The sequence below is a fragment of the Podarcis raffonei genome, chromosome 16 (assembly GCF_027172205.1).
Source record: "Podarcis raffonei isolate rPodRaf1 chromosome 16, rPodRaf1.pri, whole genome shotgun sequence".
Lineage (NCBI taxonomy): Eukaryota > Metazoa > Chordata > Lepidosauria > Squamata > Lacertidae > Podarcis > Podarcis raffonei.
In genome coordinates, this window is record NC_070617.1 from 15495974 (window position 1) to 15513609 (window position 17636).

At 49.8% G+C, this 17636-nt stretch overlaps 1 protein-coding gene across 1 annotated transcript in view; it reads right to left on the reverse strand.

The window, feature by feature from the left end:
* Positions 1–435: 435 nt before the first annotated feature.
* EHD1 (EH domain containing 1) overlaps positions 436–17636 on the reverse strand; it is a 30831-nt gene continuing 13630 nt past the window's right edge. The window contains exons 3-5 of the mRNA XM_053368632.1: positions 5864–6276; positions 4064–4228; positions 436–2333 (exon numbers count right to left, since the gene is read on the reverse strand). Coding sequence (XP_053224607.1) covers positions 1809–2333; positions 4064–4228; positions 5864–6276 — 1103 coding nt within the window. The 3' untranslated portion in view covers positions 436–1808. The remainder of the gene's footprint in view (positions 2334–4063; positions 4229–5863; positions 6277–17636) is intronic.

The window sequence follows — 17636 nt, forward strand, 5'->3', positions numbered from 1 at the left end:
AGGAGCACAGAAGAGAAGAAATACCTGGTGCATCTGCAGCAGCACAACCGGACGCCTTCATCTGCCCCGGCTGCAATGAAACACGTCTCTCCCATATCGGTCTCTACAGCCCTGGCAGGAGCTGCAAAGGCACACTCCTCTACTGTCCCCCAAGACAGACAAGATGCCAACTCTAGGGAGCTGTGTCTTGTGGAGCCTCAGGCTAAGCAGGACTTGCATTGAATGGTCAGGGGTGTGTTCTGTGTTAAGTAATCTTCCCCACTGAAAGCACTACACCTTTCCAGGTTCATCCAAGTTGAAGTTTCTGGCTTTGCTGTGTAGCCAACGACAGCCCATCTTGTTGGCACTGGAGCAGCACAGGGTTATTAAACTTTTAAAATACTAAAGTGTGGATGTGTGTGTGTTTGGGGGGGAATGAACAGGCAGCTGCAAATCTCCAAAAATCAACTTTAATGCAAGGGATGCAGGTGGAACATTCAACAGCTCCCTCTGCTTCTGACACTGAGCTGCACTTTTGATCCCCCTCCGAGGTCTTAGCAGGATCTAATCCCAATAAGCAGCTCTGGGCAGACTCAGCCAATCATGTTCCATCTACAGGGTTAAGATACTGGCCCATCTTCCTTCAACCTTCTGGCAGAGGGCAGGGTGGGCGAAATCATTTATCCCTCCGAACCAAACACACACAGAGAGGTTGAAGTCATTTTGGGGGTGGGGGTGGGGGGAGGCTGTAATGCCAACCCCCAACCATATCTCCTTCCATCCTTGGCAGGCCTGGAGGGTAACAAAGACCATCATAAACCTCCCTTCTCTTCAGACACAACGTACAACCTTAAAATCTTCAAATCCTTTTCCATGCACAAGTCCTGGATTTTCTGAGCCAAACAGACCGCAGGGTCTAGCTCATCCCTGGAGACCTCCACGCCCACGGTGGAGCCCACCCCTGCCAGAAAATCAGTGCAATATGGAGAACCTGCCCCCCCTTTCCACTCAATGCCACCCCCCATCACCTCCCTATCAATTTCTTGCCCAGTGCCTGCATGGCGTGGGGGGTGGGGGGGAAGGGGAGATGCATTTGATGCAGCGTTAACCCTTTGCCACTGGGATGTGAGCAGCTGGTCCCATTAAATCCCATTATAGCACCACTTTGTAAAGGCACAGGGTGGGTGGGTGGAGGAAGTGATGTCAAAAACATAAACCACCTCTTAGGCAAAGCAGGAAGTGATGCGTCAGTCTGAGGTGTCAAAACAGGTGGTGGTGCATGTTCTCAGAAAGTGACTGTGATGGCGTGGGGGGGCAGTGAGGAGGTCACCCTAAGGTTGCCAAGGCTGGGTGGCGTCACCCAAGAAGTGGGGGCAGACCCCACAATGATCCAGAGGCCCTGAACCAGGACCCAAACACCACTGGGTGTGAGGAACTTACAGACACCCTCTCAAGTGTCGACTGGGAAAACCACCTGCAGGACTTAAAAGCACCAAGGTGTGGGCCTCAGCCCAGGTGAGCCCCTCATCAGACAGGTGCTGGGACTGGCACCACCCCTGGCGCCCACCCCTGCGGACTCTCGTCTAGAGAAGAGGATACCGACAGGAGAGAGATCCCTCCCCAGCACCACACAAGACGACTGCCTCAAAGATAGCAGATGTATTAAAACATTTCTTTAAAAAACGAAATCATCTGTGGGTTTGGGGTGGCGTCTTTTGTTCTTGTGGGGCGGGGGAGTTCAAAGTCGAGTTCCTGAGGGCAGGCGGCCCACCCAAAGGCTGGGCAGAGTCAAGAGGCGGGGGCCCCTCCCGCTCGACAGGGAGGGGGCATCATTCGTGCCTGCGTTTGGAGGGTGGCACCAGGTGGGAGGGCAGTTCGGCGGGCAGCTCGTGCCCCTCCAGCTTGACCTTGATGAGGTGGTTGGCAAGGGCAAACTCCTCATCGTCTAGCAGCCCGTCCTTGTCCACGTCTGCCAGCTTCCAGATCTTGCCCAGGACGGTGTTGGGCAGCTTGGACTTGACCATCTCCTTCTTGGCGCTGGCGCCCGTGATCTTGCCGTTGACGGGCGAGAGGGTGTAGAAGATCTCGTCGTACGTGGGCTTGTCCTTGCTCACCACCCACTCAAGGTCGTCGATGCCCTCGCCCGCCCCCTCGCCGTAGCCGTGGCCGAAGGGCCCGTTCATGGTGCCCTCGAAGGCCCCGCCCTTCACCACCTGCGTGGGCATCTGAGCCTCCTCCTGCCGCACCATCACCATCAGGCGCGCAATGTCGTTGGCTAGCATGTCGTCCACCGCGTCCAGCAGCTTCAACTTCAGCGGCTGGAACTTGCTGAAGTCTTGCGTAAGCAGCAGCTCCTGGGGGGACAACAAGGTGGCATGTGAAGAGCATTCTGTTCTTCTTTTTGTATATAAATTTTATTAGATTTTCTGTTTTACAATTTAAAGTACAGTGGATGCTCAGGTTGCAAACGTGATCCATGCGGGAGGCACATTTGCAATCCACAGCATTTTCAACCCGCAGCACTGTGTCTGCGCATGCGCTGAAACCCGGAAGTAACCAGTTCCGGCGTGTCCGTGATGCGAAAATGCACAACCTGAAGCGTCCGTAACCTGAGATATGACTGTACTCATTTTTTACATCCTTAAAATATAAATGACTTCTCTTTCCATGGTTCATTTTATGTATCATAAATCCCTGCATATTTTACAAAAACTATACCATTCATCATTCCATTATTACATTCACCATAACTTATTTACACTGTTGAATTTATCTTAATGCTACCAGCGATTTCAGCTGTACGCAGTTTTTTCCCATATATTCAATAAACGTGTTCCAATCTTCCCTAAACGTATGTTCTTCTTGTTCTCTTACTCTATATGTTAAATCTGCAAGCTGTGTGTATTCTGTCAACTTAAACTGCCACTCTGGTTGGGACCTCACTCGTTTTCCATTTTTGGGCTGACAAAACACAGGTCGCAGTAGTGGCATACATAAATAACCTTTTTTTGACACCTGGGAATTTCAGTCTGAATTATCCCCAACAGAAAGGACTGTTTTTTTTTTGGGGGGGGGGAGTACTTTTAAACATTTGTTTTCAATTCATTATGGATCATTTCCCAATACTCTTTTAACCTTTTACAAGTACAACACATATGAAAGAACGTTCCCTCAACCTCTTTGCATCTCCAGCACTTATCTGATTCAGTCTTCTACATCTTTGCAAGCCTACTCAGAGTTAAATACCATTTGTAAATCATTTTTAAGTAGTTCCCCTTCAAAGAATAACATGCTGTGAACTACAAATCACTTCTCCAGAGTTTTTCCATCCAGTATTCTGTTCTCAATAGTGGCCAAACGTCCCTAAGAACCTGGGAGTTCAGAAAGACTGCCTCTGGATCTGGAGGTTCCATTGGGAATGTTACCAAGCAGCCTGGATGCTGCTGGGTCCCCACTAGTCCAGCATCCTGGTCTCACAGTGGCTGACCTTTATGGGAAACCTGCACAAGAGCAACACTCTCCCCTCCCGTGATTTCCTGCGACTGGTCTTCAGAAGCATCGCCGCCTCTTGACTGTGGGGGAAGAGGAGCCCACCTGCAGGATCAGTCCAAAGGGACAGAGCGCAACAGCGCCACTCTCCCCACTTGCAGTCCCTATAGCAACTGGTGCTCAGAGACAGGAGGTCTGTGGTCCTTAAGCTGGCAGGCAAAAATCACAACTGACATCATAAGGAGAGCCCAGCCGCCAATTTTCAGCATTGTGATATATCACCAGCTAAACATTGCGATGTATCACAATGTCTGAAACAAGGATGGAGCCATGTAGAGGCATTGGCTGGCTTCACGGTTTTCCCCACGTGATTCATTCCAGGGCCTGCTCTTGGGATTCACAGGAAGGGAAAGGGGTGGGGGAGTTAACAGGAGCTGCAGGAATCAAGAGAAGCATCGTTTGGTTTCACGGTTTCCCCTACATTATGATTCTTGCAACACACACAAACATGCGGCAAGACTCCAAGACCTCCTTGCTCTCCAGGCAAGCCCAAGCCTGCCCCAAACACACTACACAGGTCAACATCCCTCCATACCTGCATTTTCCTGAGGTTGGGGAAATCCCCCGGCGAGATCTGGTGCTCCCTCTCGATCTTCAGGTAGATCTCCCCCAGGTTGCTCACCAGCTCCTTCTTCTTGCTCTCCTTCCCAAAGACGTTGGGCATCTCCTTCTTCAAGGAGCTGATGATGTAGGCATGGACCTGCAAGGGGGGTGGGGAGAAGAGGCTGAGAACTCAGCAACTGCAGGTGACACAAGCGGCTGCAAAAATAAATAAATGATGGGCGAGACTAGGCCTGGTGTGGGGAGCCTGTCTCCCTCCAGATATTGCTGGACGACAAATCCCATCACCTCTGGCTTTTGGGTGGGGTGTCCTGAGGCTGATGGGAGTTGTTGTTGTTTAGTCGTTTAGTCGTGTCCGACTCTTCATGACCCCATGGACCAGAGCACGCCAGGCACTCCTGTCTTCCACTGCCTCCCGCAGTTTGGTCAAACTCATGCTGCTAGCTTCGCAAACACTGTCCAACCATCTCGTCCTCTGTCGTCCCCTTCTCCTTGTGCCCTCCATCTTTCCCAACATCAGGGTCTTTTCCAGGGAGTCTTCTCTTCTCATGAGGTGGCCAAAGTATTGGAGCCTCAGCTTTACGATCTGTCCTTCCAGTGAGCACTCAGGGCTGATAACCTTAAGAATGGATAGGTTTGATCTTCTTGCAGTCCATGGGACTCTCAAGAGTCTCCTCCAGCACCATAATTCAAAAGCATCAATTCTTCAGCGATCAGCCTTCTTTATGGTCCAGCTTTCACTTCCATACATCACTACTGGGAAAACCATAGCTTTTACTATACGGACCTTTGTTGGCAAGGTGATGTCTCTACTTTTTAAGATGCTGTCTAGGTTTGTCATTGCTTTTCTCCCAAGAAGCAGGCGTCTTAATTTCGTGGCTGCTGTCACCATCTGCAGTGATCATGGAGCCCAAGAAAGTATAATCTCTCACTGCCTCCATTTCTTCCCCTTCTATTTGCCAGGAGGTGATGGGACCAGTTGCTATGATCTTTGTTTTTTTGATGGGAGTAAGAGTCCAGCAATATCTGGAGGGAGACAGGCTCCCCACAGCTGGGCTAGGTAACTGGTCTTCAACAGAAGGACAGCCCTGCCCATGTCATTCCAACACCAAGGGCCCCCCTTTTGCCCTTGGAAATGGGTCCCATCCTGCTACAGAGGAGTCCCAGCTCTCGAGAAGTTGAAGCCCACTGACCTAAACAAGACATTGGATGAGGGTAAGCCAATGGGCCCTCTCTGCCCTTGAATAATTTAAAATAAAATAAAATGCTGCCCATCTGATTGGGTGGCCCCAGGCACTCTGGGCGGCTTCCAACAAAATATAAAAACACTTGAGAACATCAAATGTTAAAAAACTTCCCAATACAGGGCTGCCTAAAAGTCAGATAGTTGTTTATTTCCTTGACATCTGCCAGGTGGGCGTTCCAAAGGGCAGGCGCCACTACCAAGAAGGCCCTCTGCCTGGCTCCCTTTAACCTCACTTCTCGCAGTGAGGGAACCACCAGCAGGCCCTCGGTTCTGGACCTCAGTGTCTGGGCTGGACAAGGGAGGTGGTGCCACTCCTTCAGGTATACAGGGCCGAGGCTGTTTAGGGTTTTAAAGGTCAGCACCGACACTTTGAATTGTGCTAAGAAACATACTGAAAGCTTTCCCCCCCCTGCAATCCAGGGAGCCACCTGGGATGGGCACCCTTCCTCCATCACTGGGCAGCCAGAGCACACCTGCCTGGCCTTGAAGGACAGGAAAAACCCCGCCCCCCCGGGGACGGGCACCCACCTTGGCCAGCCTGGCCCGCTTGATGAGGTCATTGAGCTTTCTTAAGGCAGCGTTTCGCGGGAGGGACTGGATGTCCTTGAAGAGGTCTTGCTCCTCCGCCTCGAAGAGCTTCCGGTTGTCCGGGATGAGGAGCGGGTGGGACCAGAAGGAGCCAATGTAGACACGCACCACCTCGGGCGTGTTGATGATCTTGCCCAGCGACCACATGAGGGCACCGTAGACCCGCATCAGCTGCTGCGTCTCGATCTGGTCCGCCTTGTTCAGCACCACCCGGATCTTGTCCTCGTGGTTCTTCAGGGCTTTGATCACCTCGGAGAACTCGTCCGAGATGTCCAGCTTGTGGGCGTCAAAGAGGAGGATGATGCGGTCCACCCGCTCCGCAAACCACTCCAGGACCGCCGCAAAGTCATAGCCTGTGGGGGGAGAGGAAGGCGGCATAGAATCAGAGAGTCGGAAGGGCCCCCAACCCCCTGCAATGCAGGAATACGCAGGCCGCCCATAGGGGGATTGAAACTGAGACCTTGGCGTTATCAACACCAGCTGAGTTAACTGGTGACGCAAATTTTATTGAAACAACTGCCAAGCATAAAGTGTTGTCTTCCAGAACTAATACATGTCCGGGTGTTTCAAGTCTTGCATGCAGTCATCAGCAGGGCAGCAAAACGGACTTGGAAAGTATTTGCAGATTAAAGCTCATATCAATCTAGTGGTTCCCAGTTAGCTAAGTAGTGCGGACCCCTGTTTTTCAAAAGCCAAGCTATGGACCTTCTGCTTCTGAACCTTTCAATATCTGTATGGCAGGTTTTGTTATGTCAATGGTGCCATGGGTGGGTTACGTGGACCCCCTGCGGTCCACAGAGCACCAGTTGGGAAGCACTGATCTATAGCATGAAAGGGGAGGGTCTGGAGCTCATGGGCAGAGGACACCTGTCCTGCATGCAGAAGGCCTCCAGTTCAATCGCCAGGTACGAACACCCCCAGCCTGACCCCCTGGAGAGCCGCAGCTGTCAGTCAGTGTAGACCCAGCCTCTCCTTCCCTCCTAGGTGTCCAAATTTATTTTAAGCTGTGTTTCCAAAAGCCTCATTTATTTTCTGCTGCCTTTTCCTTAATCTAGGCTGCATTTCAGAGACTTGTTCTTGCACAGACAGCCTTTTTATTTATTTTAATTGCCTCGGTTTTTTAAACATGTACACGGTGCTTGTACTATTGGATTTTATAAACAGTTTTTGTGAGCTGTATGTTTTCTTGGACAGACTAAACTCCCCCCCCCTAAAAGCAGCCTGTTCATTCAAAAAGAGCCAGCTGAAAAGCAAGGCGGGTTGCCATTCTGGGTGGATCCCAAGGGAGATCTGCAGCAGTGTACAATTGAGAGAGCTGATCCAAGTGGAGACAAGGCAGTAGAGGCAAGACAGGCCCACCTTTAACCTTCCATGCTACAAGCTACCATATAAATTCCTGGCTGGAGATATAAAGGCAGCAGCGTGGCTTGCTATCTATTGAAAGGTATTGGAAGACACTAAATGCAGACCTGTTTTGAGATATGGACCTCACAACGCTGGGACTTAAGACCAATGGACCAACAGACAACCAGCATCCAAGACAGTCATGCAAACAAAAACCACCACCACTTTTCAATCAGCCCGGCTTTGTTTTATTACATATGTAACATCGATGGAACGTGGCTTATGGGCTATGAGGACACGTGGAGGTTTGTGGGATGATGATAAAAATATATATTAAAATACTGTAATACATCAAGCATTTAAAGCTTCCCTAAACAGGGCTGCCTTCAGATGTCTTCTAAAAGTCTGGTAGTTGTTGTTCTCTTTGACATCTGGTGGGAGGGTGTTCCCACAGGGAGGGCGCCACTACCGAGAAGGCCCTCTGCCTGGTTCCCTGGAATACTGATTTAAATGGTTAGTTGGTGAGGTTGACATAAGACTCTAGAGATGGATACTTTTGCTGAAAAACTTAAGGTTAAAAGTTAAATGTAGTTAGACATCTGGTTCTTCTCTCTCTCTCTCTCTCTTTCTCGGTATGTGTGAAAAATTGTTGAATATTGACTGTTACTTCTAAATGGTGCTTTGAAAAAAATAAAAAATAAAAGGACTGAAGACATCTCTTCTTCGCCTGTGCCCCCCAGGCCTATTCTTACCATTTTGGAGAACTCCCCAGAGCCACCACAACACCCCCGCCTGTGCACTGGGACAGCCAGTCCAGTTTCCCAGCACAGAGGGGTCAATAGGAAGCACGATGCTGCTTACAGGCACTTCTGCTCAATGGGGTTTCCCCCATTTACATTTCCAAGCAGGGCCCCCCAACTTCCCTGCACTTGAACTCATAACACACAAATTGTGTATAGAGCTGCAAACAAGATGGAGCCCAGTCTTGGCTGCATCCCATAAACTACACATGAGATAGCAAGCATATACAGTGGTACCTCGGGTTAAGAACTTAATTCGTTCTGGAGGTCCGTACTTAACCTGAAACTGTTCTTAACCTGAAGCACCACTTTAGCTAATGGGGCCTCCTGCTGCCATCGCGCTGCCGGAGCACGATTTCTGTTCTCATCCTGAAGCAAAGTTCTTAACCTGAAGCACTATTTCCGGGTTAGCGGAGTCTGTAACCTGAAGCGTATGTAACCTGAAGTGTATGTAACCCGAGGTACCACTGTACTGTTTCCGGAGGGGCAGCTGTGATTAAGTTTGCTGCAGGAAAAACGTGGCAATGTGTGGCACTGCAGGCAGCGTTTGAAATCTGCCAGGCGCATTTTGCACCTGGCTATCGGCCACTTGCGACCAAGTGAAGATGCCCAAGTGCCAGGATGCAACTTTCGAGCCATCTGCGCCCGAAATGGCAGCTAGGCATTCCACTTTGGTGACTGTAACCCTGGTTTAAGGAGCCATTTGGCACCTAGTTTATATACCCGAGTTTCTAACACTGGTTGCAGTGGGATTGGACTAGATTACCCTTTGGCCCCTTCCATCTCTACAGTCTTATGACAACCTCATCAGCTAACCATTTAAACCAGTATTATCCTAAAGGGAATTGTTTTCAAACTATATAAAACTTTCACAACAATTGGCCACCCCTCCCCTTATCTCATTAAGACTAAAATAGGAGAAAGATTTTGGAGAAGAGCTAGGGGAACAACTTTTAGCTCTCTGTCTTGCTTGGAGGGGCAAGGCCTGCTCAGCATGCTGGCTCTCATAGAGTATGGGGGATTCACAATGTACACACAATGTTCATGTGTACATGGAACCCTCATTGGAACGGAACCTCTGCATAAGATGCAATCGTACTGCATTCCAAGACAGAAATCTCAGCTGGCCAGGGGAGCTGAAGGAACACCCCCATCAAAAAAACAAGCTGTCAATGCTCCTGCTTTACATGTGAGGAGGTCTGACGCTGAGAGAAGGAGCAGTTGAAAGAAGTGGCTTCTGCATGGCTAATCACAAGAGTAACTTTTTTAAAAAAGGGAAGAGAAATGTTTTGTCAGCACTGAAGCATGCAGTCCCGTTCTACAGCTGAAGAACAGCAAAGCTCAGAAAGGCACAATCTGGCTATTGTGGGCTGGCTGAGTTTGCATTTCTCTAACTTCACAGATGGGCTGGTGATGTTGGGCTCCCCGCCTCAAGGGATTCAACAGTCACCAGCCAATCCATAGCGTTGCAGTGTTTCTCAAACCTGGGTCCCCAGCTGTTGCTGGACTACAACTCCCATCATCCTTAGGTAGGACCAGTGGTCAGGGATGATGGGAGCTGTAGTCCAACAACAGCTGGAGACCCAAAATTTGAGACACTGCAAGAACTGCAAACGCGGCCAGCCCAGGACACTGGCCAGAGGTTCCCTCAAATATACATCAGATGAGTCCTGCCGGATCAGGCCAATGGCAGCCCATCAAGCCCAGAATCCTGTTCTCACAGCAGCCAACCAGATGCCCCAGTGGGAAACTGGCAAGCAGAACTCAAGAGCACAAGACTCCTCTCCCCTCCTGTACTTTCCAGCAACTAGTATTCAGAAGCACTTACTGCCTCTGACCACAGAGGCACAGCATGGTAGTTAGTAGCCACCGATAGCCTTGACAGACCCTCCAAGTGTTCCTATTTTCCAGGGACAGTCCCGGATTTACAGAAGCCATTACAGTTTCTGATTTGATCCAGGAATGTCCCACTTTTCCTTAGGACGTCTCTATTCCCATCGGAGACATGTTGGAGGTTAAGGAGTTTTCTGACCCGAGCCATCTGAAGGCAGCCCTGTATAGGGAAGCTTTTTTACTGTTTACTGTTTCATTATGTTTTTATTCATGTTGGAAGCAACCCAGAGTGGTGCGGCAAACCCAGTCAGATGGGTGAGGTATAAACAGAAACATTATTATTATTATTATTAATTGAATAGGTAAAGGTTTATGGACCCCTGACCATTAGGTCCAGTCGTGGCCGACTCTGGGGTTGTGGCGCTCATCTCGCTTTATTAGCCGAGGGAGCCGGCGTACAGTTTCCGGGTCATGTGGCCAGCATGACTAAGCTGCTTCTGGCGAACCAAAGCAGCGCACGGAAACGCCGTTTACCTTCCCACCAGAGCGGTACCTATTTATCTACTTGTACTTTGAGATGCTTTCGAACTGCTAGGTTGGCAGGAGCAGGGACTGAGCAATGGGAGCTCACCTTGTCGCGGGGTTTCGAACCGCCGACCTTCTGATCGGCAAGTCCTAGGCTCTGTGGTTTAACCCACAGCGCCACCCGCATCCCTAATAATTGAATAGGACGTCCCTATTTTCATCAGATAAATGTTGGAGGGTATGCCTTGATAACCTGGCTCAGCTGTTTGGGGGTGGTCAAGAGGCATTTTTTTGCTGTTAAATGGGTCGGAAGCCATTTTCAACCTGCTGGGAAAAAAAAGAGACTAAGACCTGCTTCAGGTCCACCCTTGCAAGTCTGAGCACATGTGAAGAATTCCCCCCTCCCCTTGTTGGCTTGCCTGAACCTGCCTCTGGGTTTTAACCCAAAGCCCAGAATTGTCCCCTTGCTCTGGACTGGCTAGATGCTTGTGGCCCTGCTGTGCTCAGCTTGATCTCCTGCCCTGACAATCTTTTATCTGCTCATCTCATGCCAAAGTCAGCCAATTTACAGACAATGGGTTGAAAACAGGAAGTGGGGGGGGGGCTGACTTTGGGAGGGAGAGATGAGCAGCTGCATTTGCAGAGCCTGTTCACTCTTGCTAACAGAGCTTCACACAAGGAGGAAGCCTGAACAAGAGAAGCTGAATCTCTCTCCCTGACTGCGCAAAGCTCCCAGACATTTATTTTATTTATCTATACACCGATATTCATAAAAAAATGTACCAGAGCAATTTACAACAATTACTGCATCTATATAAAGGCCAAACGATAAACCTAACAAAGTTAAAATCAGAAATCAGCTAATGATTATGGATAGATGTATTCATTCTTAATTGCCTGCATGAGTCTGACAGAACAGAAAAGTTTTCAGTAGGTGTTTAATACAGGAAACCGAAGGCGTCTTGCAGAATCTCTAGTGGCAGAGCATTCCACAACTCCACATTCCACAGACATTCCACATGGAGGTGGAATGAAGAGGAACGACACTGGAGCCAATGACAGTAAAGGCTTGTTTACTTGTTGTTCTTGTTGTCAAATGTGCCTCACCAACTCTGGAACCAGCCACCAACGCTTCTGTGGACGATCTCAGTGACCTCTTAGGTACTCTGGACCTAAGTTGCTCAAGGCTTTGTAAATTAATACAAGGACCTTGAACCTGGCTCAGCAGCAGATGGTGCAGATGTTTTAACAAGGGCGTCGCATGTTGTCAGAAAGATTCCCCCATCAGCAGTCTGGCCACCACATTCCGCACCGTCTGGAGCTTCCAAGGGCAGCTCCACATAGAGCGTATTGCAGTAGTCTGGCCTTGAGGTTACCAGTGCGTGGATTACAGTGGGTCAGGAACGGTCGTAGCTGGTGAATCAGCCAAAGCTCATAAATCAGACAGGAAGCTCTCCCAGAATAGGGTGGAGAAGATCTCTGGTCCTCCAGATACTGTTGCCCCAGCCAACATGGCCAGGGATGATGGGAGCTGTAGTCCAATTTCACCCAGACAGTTCTGGATGAACCTGCCTGGGTGCCAAGATCCTTGGGTGAGCTCCTTCTCGGTCCCATCAACACAAAAAGTAGGCCTGGTGGTGGTGGTATTTGGCAGAGCCTTTTCTGTAGCTGCTCCCAGACTGAGGGATTCCCTCCCAATGGAGGTTGGACTGGCTAAGAGCTTCCTGTTCAGACGGGCCTTGTAGAACCAAGGTGCAGACGAGGCAAGACACTGGGCATTCTGTACTTTAATCACTGGTTCTAAATGTGTTATGATGTCTTTTAACTATTGTTTTTAGTTAAAGAAAGTTATTTCTGAGCGGACATGTACATAATTGCACTGTAAATTGACCATATTCCTGTGTGGAATAAACTTCAATGGTTTATAATTCTGAATTTTAATTTGTTGTAACCCATCCTGGGGCCTGGGGGTAATAAAGTTAATAATAGTGACGTGAATTCTTAATGAGTGCCTGCTTTTCCGCTCATACATAGCAGACATGGCTAAGCCTCTTTGCGAAGTTTTCAAATTTTACGTTAGTGCATAACTGTCAACTTTTCCCTTTTATTGCAAGGAATCCTATTCAGAATAAGGGAATTACCTTTAAAAAAAGGAGAACGTTGACAGCTATGCATCAGTGACCGGAAGTGGAGTGGATTTTTTTAACATCCACTCAAAATTATTTTGGAGTAGAGCTTGCAGAAAATGACTTCTAGGAAGTACCTCATCTCAGACAAACCCACCACAGGAAAGAGGCATGTTGGTTGCTTGGAATTTACATAGTTTGCCTTTTCAAAGGACTAGAGAACAAGACAAACAGAAAGAGTACAGCGACTGATGGGGTCGGGGGACAGACAGCAGTTCTTTGGGACCCTAGAGATTCTATAGCCTGGTGTCCAAACAACTCGCTCGTCAGTCACAACCCCAATGTTGCTCACTGGCTAAAAAATCCTGAAAGGTCGGAGCAGCAAGGCTGCCTCATCTCACAGAAGTCACCTAGAAGGGTACTTGCACATTTTACTTCCTAACCCTAAGACATACCGTATTTTTTGCTCTATAAGACTCACTCCCCCCCCCCTAAAAAGTAAGGGGAAACGTGTGTGCGTCTTATGGAGCGAATGCAGGCTGCGCAGCTATCCCAGAAGCCAGAACAGCAAGAGGGATTGCTGCTTTCACTGCGCAGTGATCCCTCTTGCTGTTCTGGCTTCTGAGATTCAGAATATTTTTTTTCTTGTTTTCCTCCTCCAAAAACTAGGTGCGTCTGGTGCGTCTTATGGAGCAGAAAATACGGCACTTAAAGGAAAGTGTAAGAACATAAGGCGACACTGCTGGTTCAGGCCGGTGGCCCATCTAGTCTATCATTCTGTCCTCGTGGTGGCCAGCTTGTGGGAAATCTGCAAGCAGGACCCTGGCACAAGGCCCTCTCCCCTCTTGTGGTTTCCAGAAACTGGAATTCAGAATCATTGCTGCTCCAATTGTACATAAGAGTCTGGGGTCGCTGCTGGCAGCTCTCCCACTGTTCCAGGGACGGGTAGGGTTCCCAGCCTTCTGCAAGCAAAACAGGTGCCCTGCCACTCAGTTATGGGTCTTGCTTGAGGCCCCAACTCAGGGCAGACGGGATGACGACAGCCCCCGCCTCCATACACATCCAGAACTCAGAATAATGGAGGTCCCGGTGCAGCAGAGACGACAATTCACAGAGAAAGGCATCTGCATTCCTTTCCAGTTCAGCTGCTCCTGATCAGAGTCCCATAGCTGCTAGCAGAGGCTTTTAACTCATGATAATCAGGGTAGTGAAAAGGGAGAAATCCCACCACCACTTGGAAGTGGGGGGCTGAAACTCGCAGGAATTTTAGGAGAACTGGCTGGATTTCAGGCTGATGGCCCATCTAAGCCCAGCAGCGCTGCCTCCAACTGCAAAAGCCAAGCAGAGCCATTGCGGCTAGTAGTCACAGAGGGTCCTCTGACCCATGAATTTGTCTATTCCCCTTTTTAAAGTCATCTAGGTTGGCGGCCATCACTGTGGGAGGGAGTTCCACAGGTTAACTCTGAACTAGGCAAAGAAGTGCTATCACCTTTCCTGAATCTTCCAGCACCGGGTGCCCACGACTTCTCGTGTTACGAGAGAGGGAGGAAAAAAACCTTTTCTCTGTCCACTCTTCGAAGGGCTAACTTCGAGCAGCAGCAGTGAGAATTAGATATCAAACACCAGCCAGGTGTTCTGCATGAAGTGAGACTTGGGAATTTCTTCCTTTTTTTCAGTGAAATAAAAAAGGTCTTTTTATATATATATATATATATATATATATATATATATATATATATATATATATATATAAAATAGGTAAAGGTAAAGGTACCCCTGCCCATACGGGCCAGTCTTGACAGACTCTAGGGTTGTGCGCTCATCTCACTCTAGAGGCCGGGAGCCAGCGCTGTCCGCAGACACTTCCGGGTCACGTGGCCAGCGTGACGAAGCTGCCCTGGAGAACCGGCACCAGAGCAGCACACGGAAACGCTGTTTACCTTCCCGCTATAAAGCGGTACCTATTTATCTACTTGCACTTAAGGGTGCTTTCGAACTGCTAGGTAGGCAGGAGCTGGGACTGAACGACGGGAGCTCACCCCGCCGCGGGGATTCGAACCGCCGACCATGCAACCAGCAAGTCCTAGGTGCTGAGGTTTTACCCACAGCGCCACCCGCGTCCCCTATATATATAATAAATGTTCATAAATGTAGCAATCTAGCACGTACATAGATATGAGGACCACATGTCTGGAGCAGCACAGGAAGACCGCCCTGAAACCATTTTGACTCCCAAACTGACCAAATGTTTTCTCTGCAAGGAGGGAGGGGGTGAGAGAACCTTCCCATTGCCTCAGGAATTAGGAAATCATCTCAAAGGAATGGCCAGACTACCAGGAAAGTCAATCAGATAAGGCATTATCAGATAACCTGGCAGACAGGAAAAACAACAACATTCAAATTTCTGTTGTAGACCACCTTTTCTGTGATGTAGGTATGATGTTTGTGGGGGGTGGGTCTTGGGTTACACCCCTTCTGTGATGTATGGAGGGGTGGTCTTGAGCTCCAGGGCAGGGAATTTAAAGTGTCTATATAAGGGCGGGCACACCTGGGTTCTGGGTCCTCCAGAAGGGGAGGACTGGAGGGGAGCACCCTGTTGCAACAGTTCAATAAAGATCAGGCTTACGAGCTGCTTTGCTTCTCAATATTCTCTGGTTGACCTCTGTTATTTTCTCCGACCGATGGAGAACCTACAAAGGACTCTATAAGGGCTCTTGTGTCCCCCATAAGGGAATAAGGGCAGATTTTTGTTTATTACATCAGCTATTCGGTGGAAGGAACACACTCATTGTAACTGAGAAGGGAAGTTGTGGCTCACCAGCTGTAGAGGAACTTTCCCAAGGGCAGCTTCCAGGCGAGGTTACTTGGCTGCCAGGCAGGAGGTCACCAAGGGCCAAGGCTTTCCCACAGGCCAGGGCTGGGTGCCCTCCAGTGCAGAGAGGGATTTCGCCTCCCCCTCCCCACGCCCACCTCTATCCCTGCCCCAGAATGGCACATATCATACCAAACTAGGCTTTCACAAACCCTTCTGCTCACATTCCTACCACAACAAGCCACCCTGCAGCTCAGGTTCCCTGGCTTGTACGCTGCAGACAATGAGGGTGTGTGGACTTCATGCATGCTCAAAGGCACTCTCCTCGTGCTCCAAAAGCCAGGCTATGAACTTGCATCGGCCACCACCGGAGGCTTATGAAGGAAGGCAACTGCAGATGGAGCCGTTGGAAGGTTTAGGACGGATAAAAGGAAAGTCCTTCTCCATGCAGTGCAGAGTTAACCTATGGAACTCATTCCCACAGGAGCCGCTGACGGGCACCAGCTTGGATAGTTTCAGAAGAGGACTGGACAAATTCATGGAGGAGAGGACTATCCTCAGCTACTAGCCATTACGGCTGTGCTCTGCCCCTCTCCCCCCAACCCCACACCAAGACAGCACTGCTTCTGAATACCGCAGGAGGGGAGAGCTGAACTTGCACTCAGAACTTCCACTCAGATCCTACTTGCCAGTTTCCCAAAACAGGCATCTGGCTGGCCACTGTGTGAACGGGATACTGGACCAGGTGGGCCACTGGCTTGACTCAGATGATGTTCCTTGTAAAGGTAAAGGGACCCCTGACCATTAGGTCCAGTCGTGGCCGACTCTGGGGTTGCGGCGCTCATCTTGCTTTATTGGCCAAGGAAGCCGGCGTACAGCTTCCGGGTCATGTGGCCAGCATGACTAAGCCGCTTCTGGCGAACCAGAGCAGCACATGGAAACGCCGTCTACCTTCCTGCCTGAGCGGTACCTATTTAACTACTTGCACTTTGACATGCTTTTGAACTGCTAGGTGGGCAGGAGCAGGGACTGAGCAACAGGAGCTCACTCCGTCGCAGGGATTCGACCCGCTGACCTTCTGATTGGCAAGTCCTAGGCTCTGTGGTTTAACCCACAGTGCCACCCGCGTCCCATGTTCCTTGTACTGGCATCCAAAAGCTCAGCTGCAAGAGAGAAACAGTGGCCATGCCAGCCCCAGCCCAGGAGCAGAATTCAGGGCGGCCAAAGGAGGCTGGCGAGAGATGGGAAGCAGACACCGCGGGCTTATCGCTCTCAGATGCTGCAAAGGGAAGAGGGAGGCCAGAATGTGCCAAATTTCCCTCACAGCAGAATCGCCTTTGTTTGCAAAAAGAAAAAAGAAACCCCTGTGATTTCCAATTCATCTGAAAAGGGGGAACTTTCCCCATGCTGATGTGCACATCTTGCTTCCTAGAATGGAAGTGTCATTTGGGGAAGTTAAGCTATTCCAGGCCGAGAGAAAGCACCAGTGCCAGGGAGGGAGGCAAACGGAGCGGACGGGAAGAACACCTTGCTTTGCGCACAAAGGATCCCCAGTTGAACTCACGTGGGGGAAGGCCTGGCGCTGAAACCCCAGAGAACCAGCACAGCCAGTCTCTGCAGATAGCACTGGGTCAGGTGAGTCAGTGGCCTGACTCAGGGCAAAAGAGCTTCGTTTTTCCAGATCTCTCTTTGGAACGTTTGAGGAGAAGGAGGAAGGAAGGAAGGTTTTGTAAGGGGATACCTCAAATGGTTTTTCCCCTCTAAATACACACACTCTGAATCACCACCCCAGAAAAGCTTTTCCACCTTTCGGATTCCCTGAAACATTTCCAGGTAAACCTCTCGCAGGCTAAACTTCCTGGCCTGGATGAGGTGTGGAAAAAGTGAGGCCCTCCCAGCCCTCCTGAAAAACAATAGGAGTAAGAATTCCAGCTTCCTGTGAGTCACTGCGAAAAGCGTTGACATCACTGGACGGCCACACCCACCGTTTTGCAAAAGGCTCCCTGCCAACAGAGGAGACCAGAGATGCAGCAATGAGGAAAAGCAAAGGGGGGGGGCAGTGGCCTGGGAGGCAATAGCCGGACACCCTGTTCCCCATTCCTTCCCGTGTTCCAGGCAGGAAGGTGGAAGCAGGGCGAGTGATTGGGGCAGGGGGCGGAAGAGAAGTTCCACCACAGCCCCACTGTGACACTTTGCAAAGCAAACAGCCAGGAATGCGGGGTTTTCCGAGTTTACTGGTATCTTATTTTAAGAATCTGCAAAGCACTGCATAT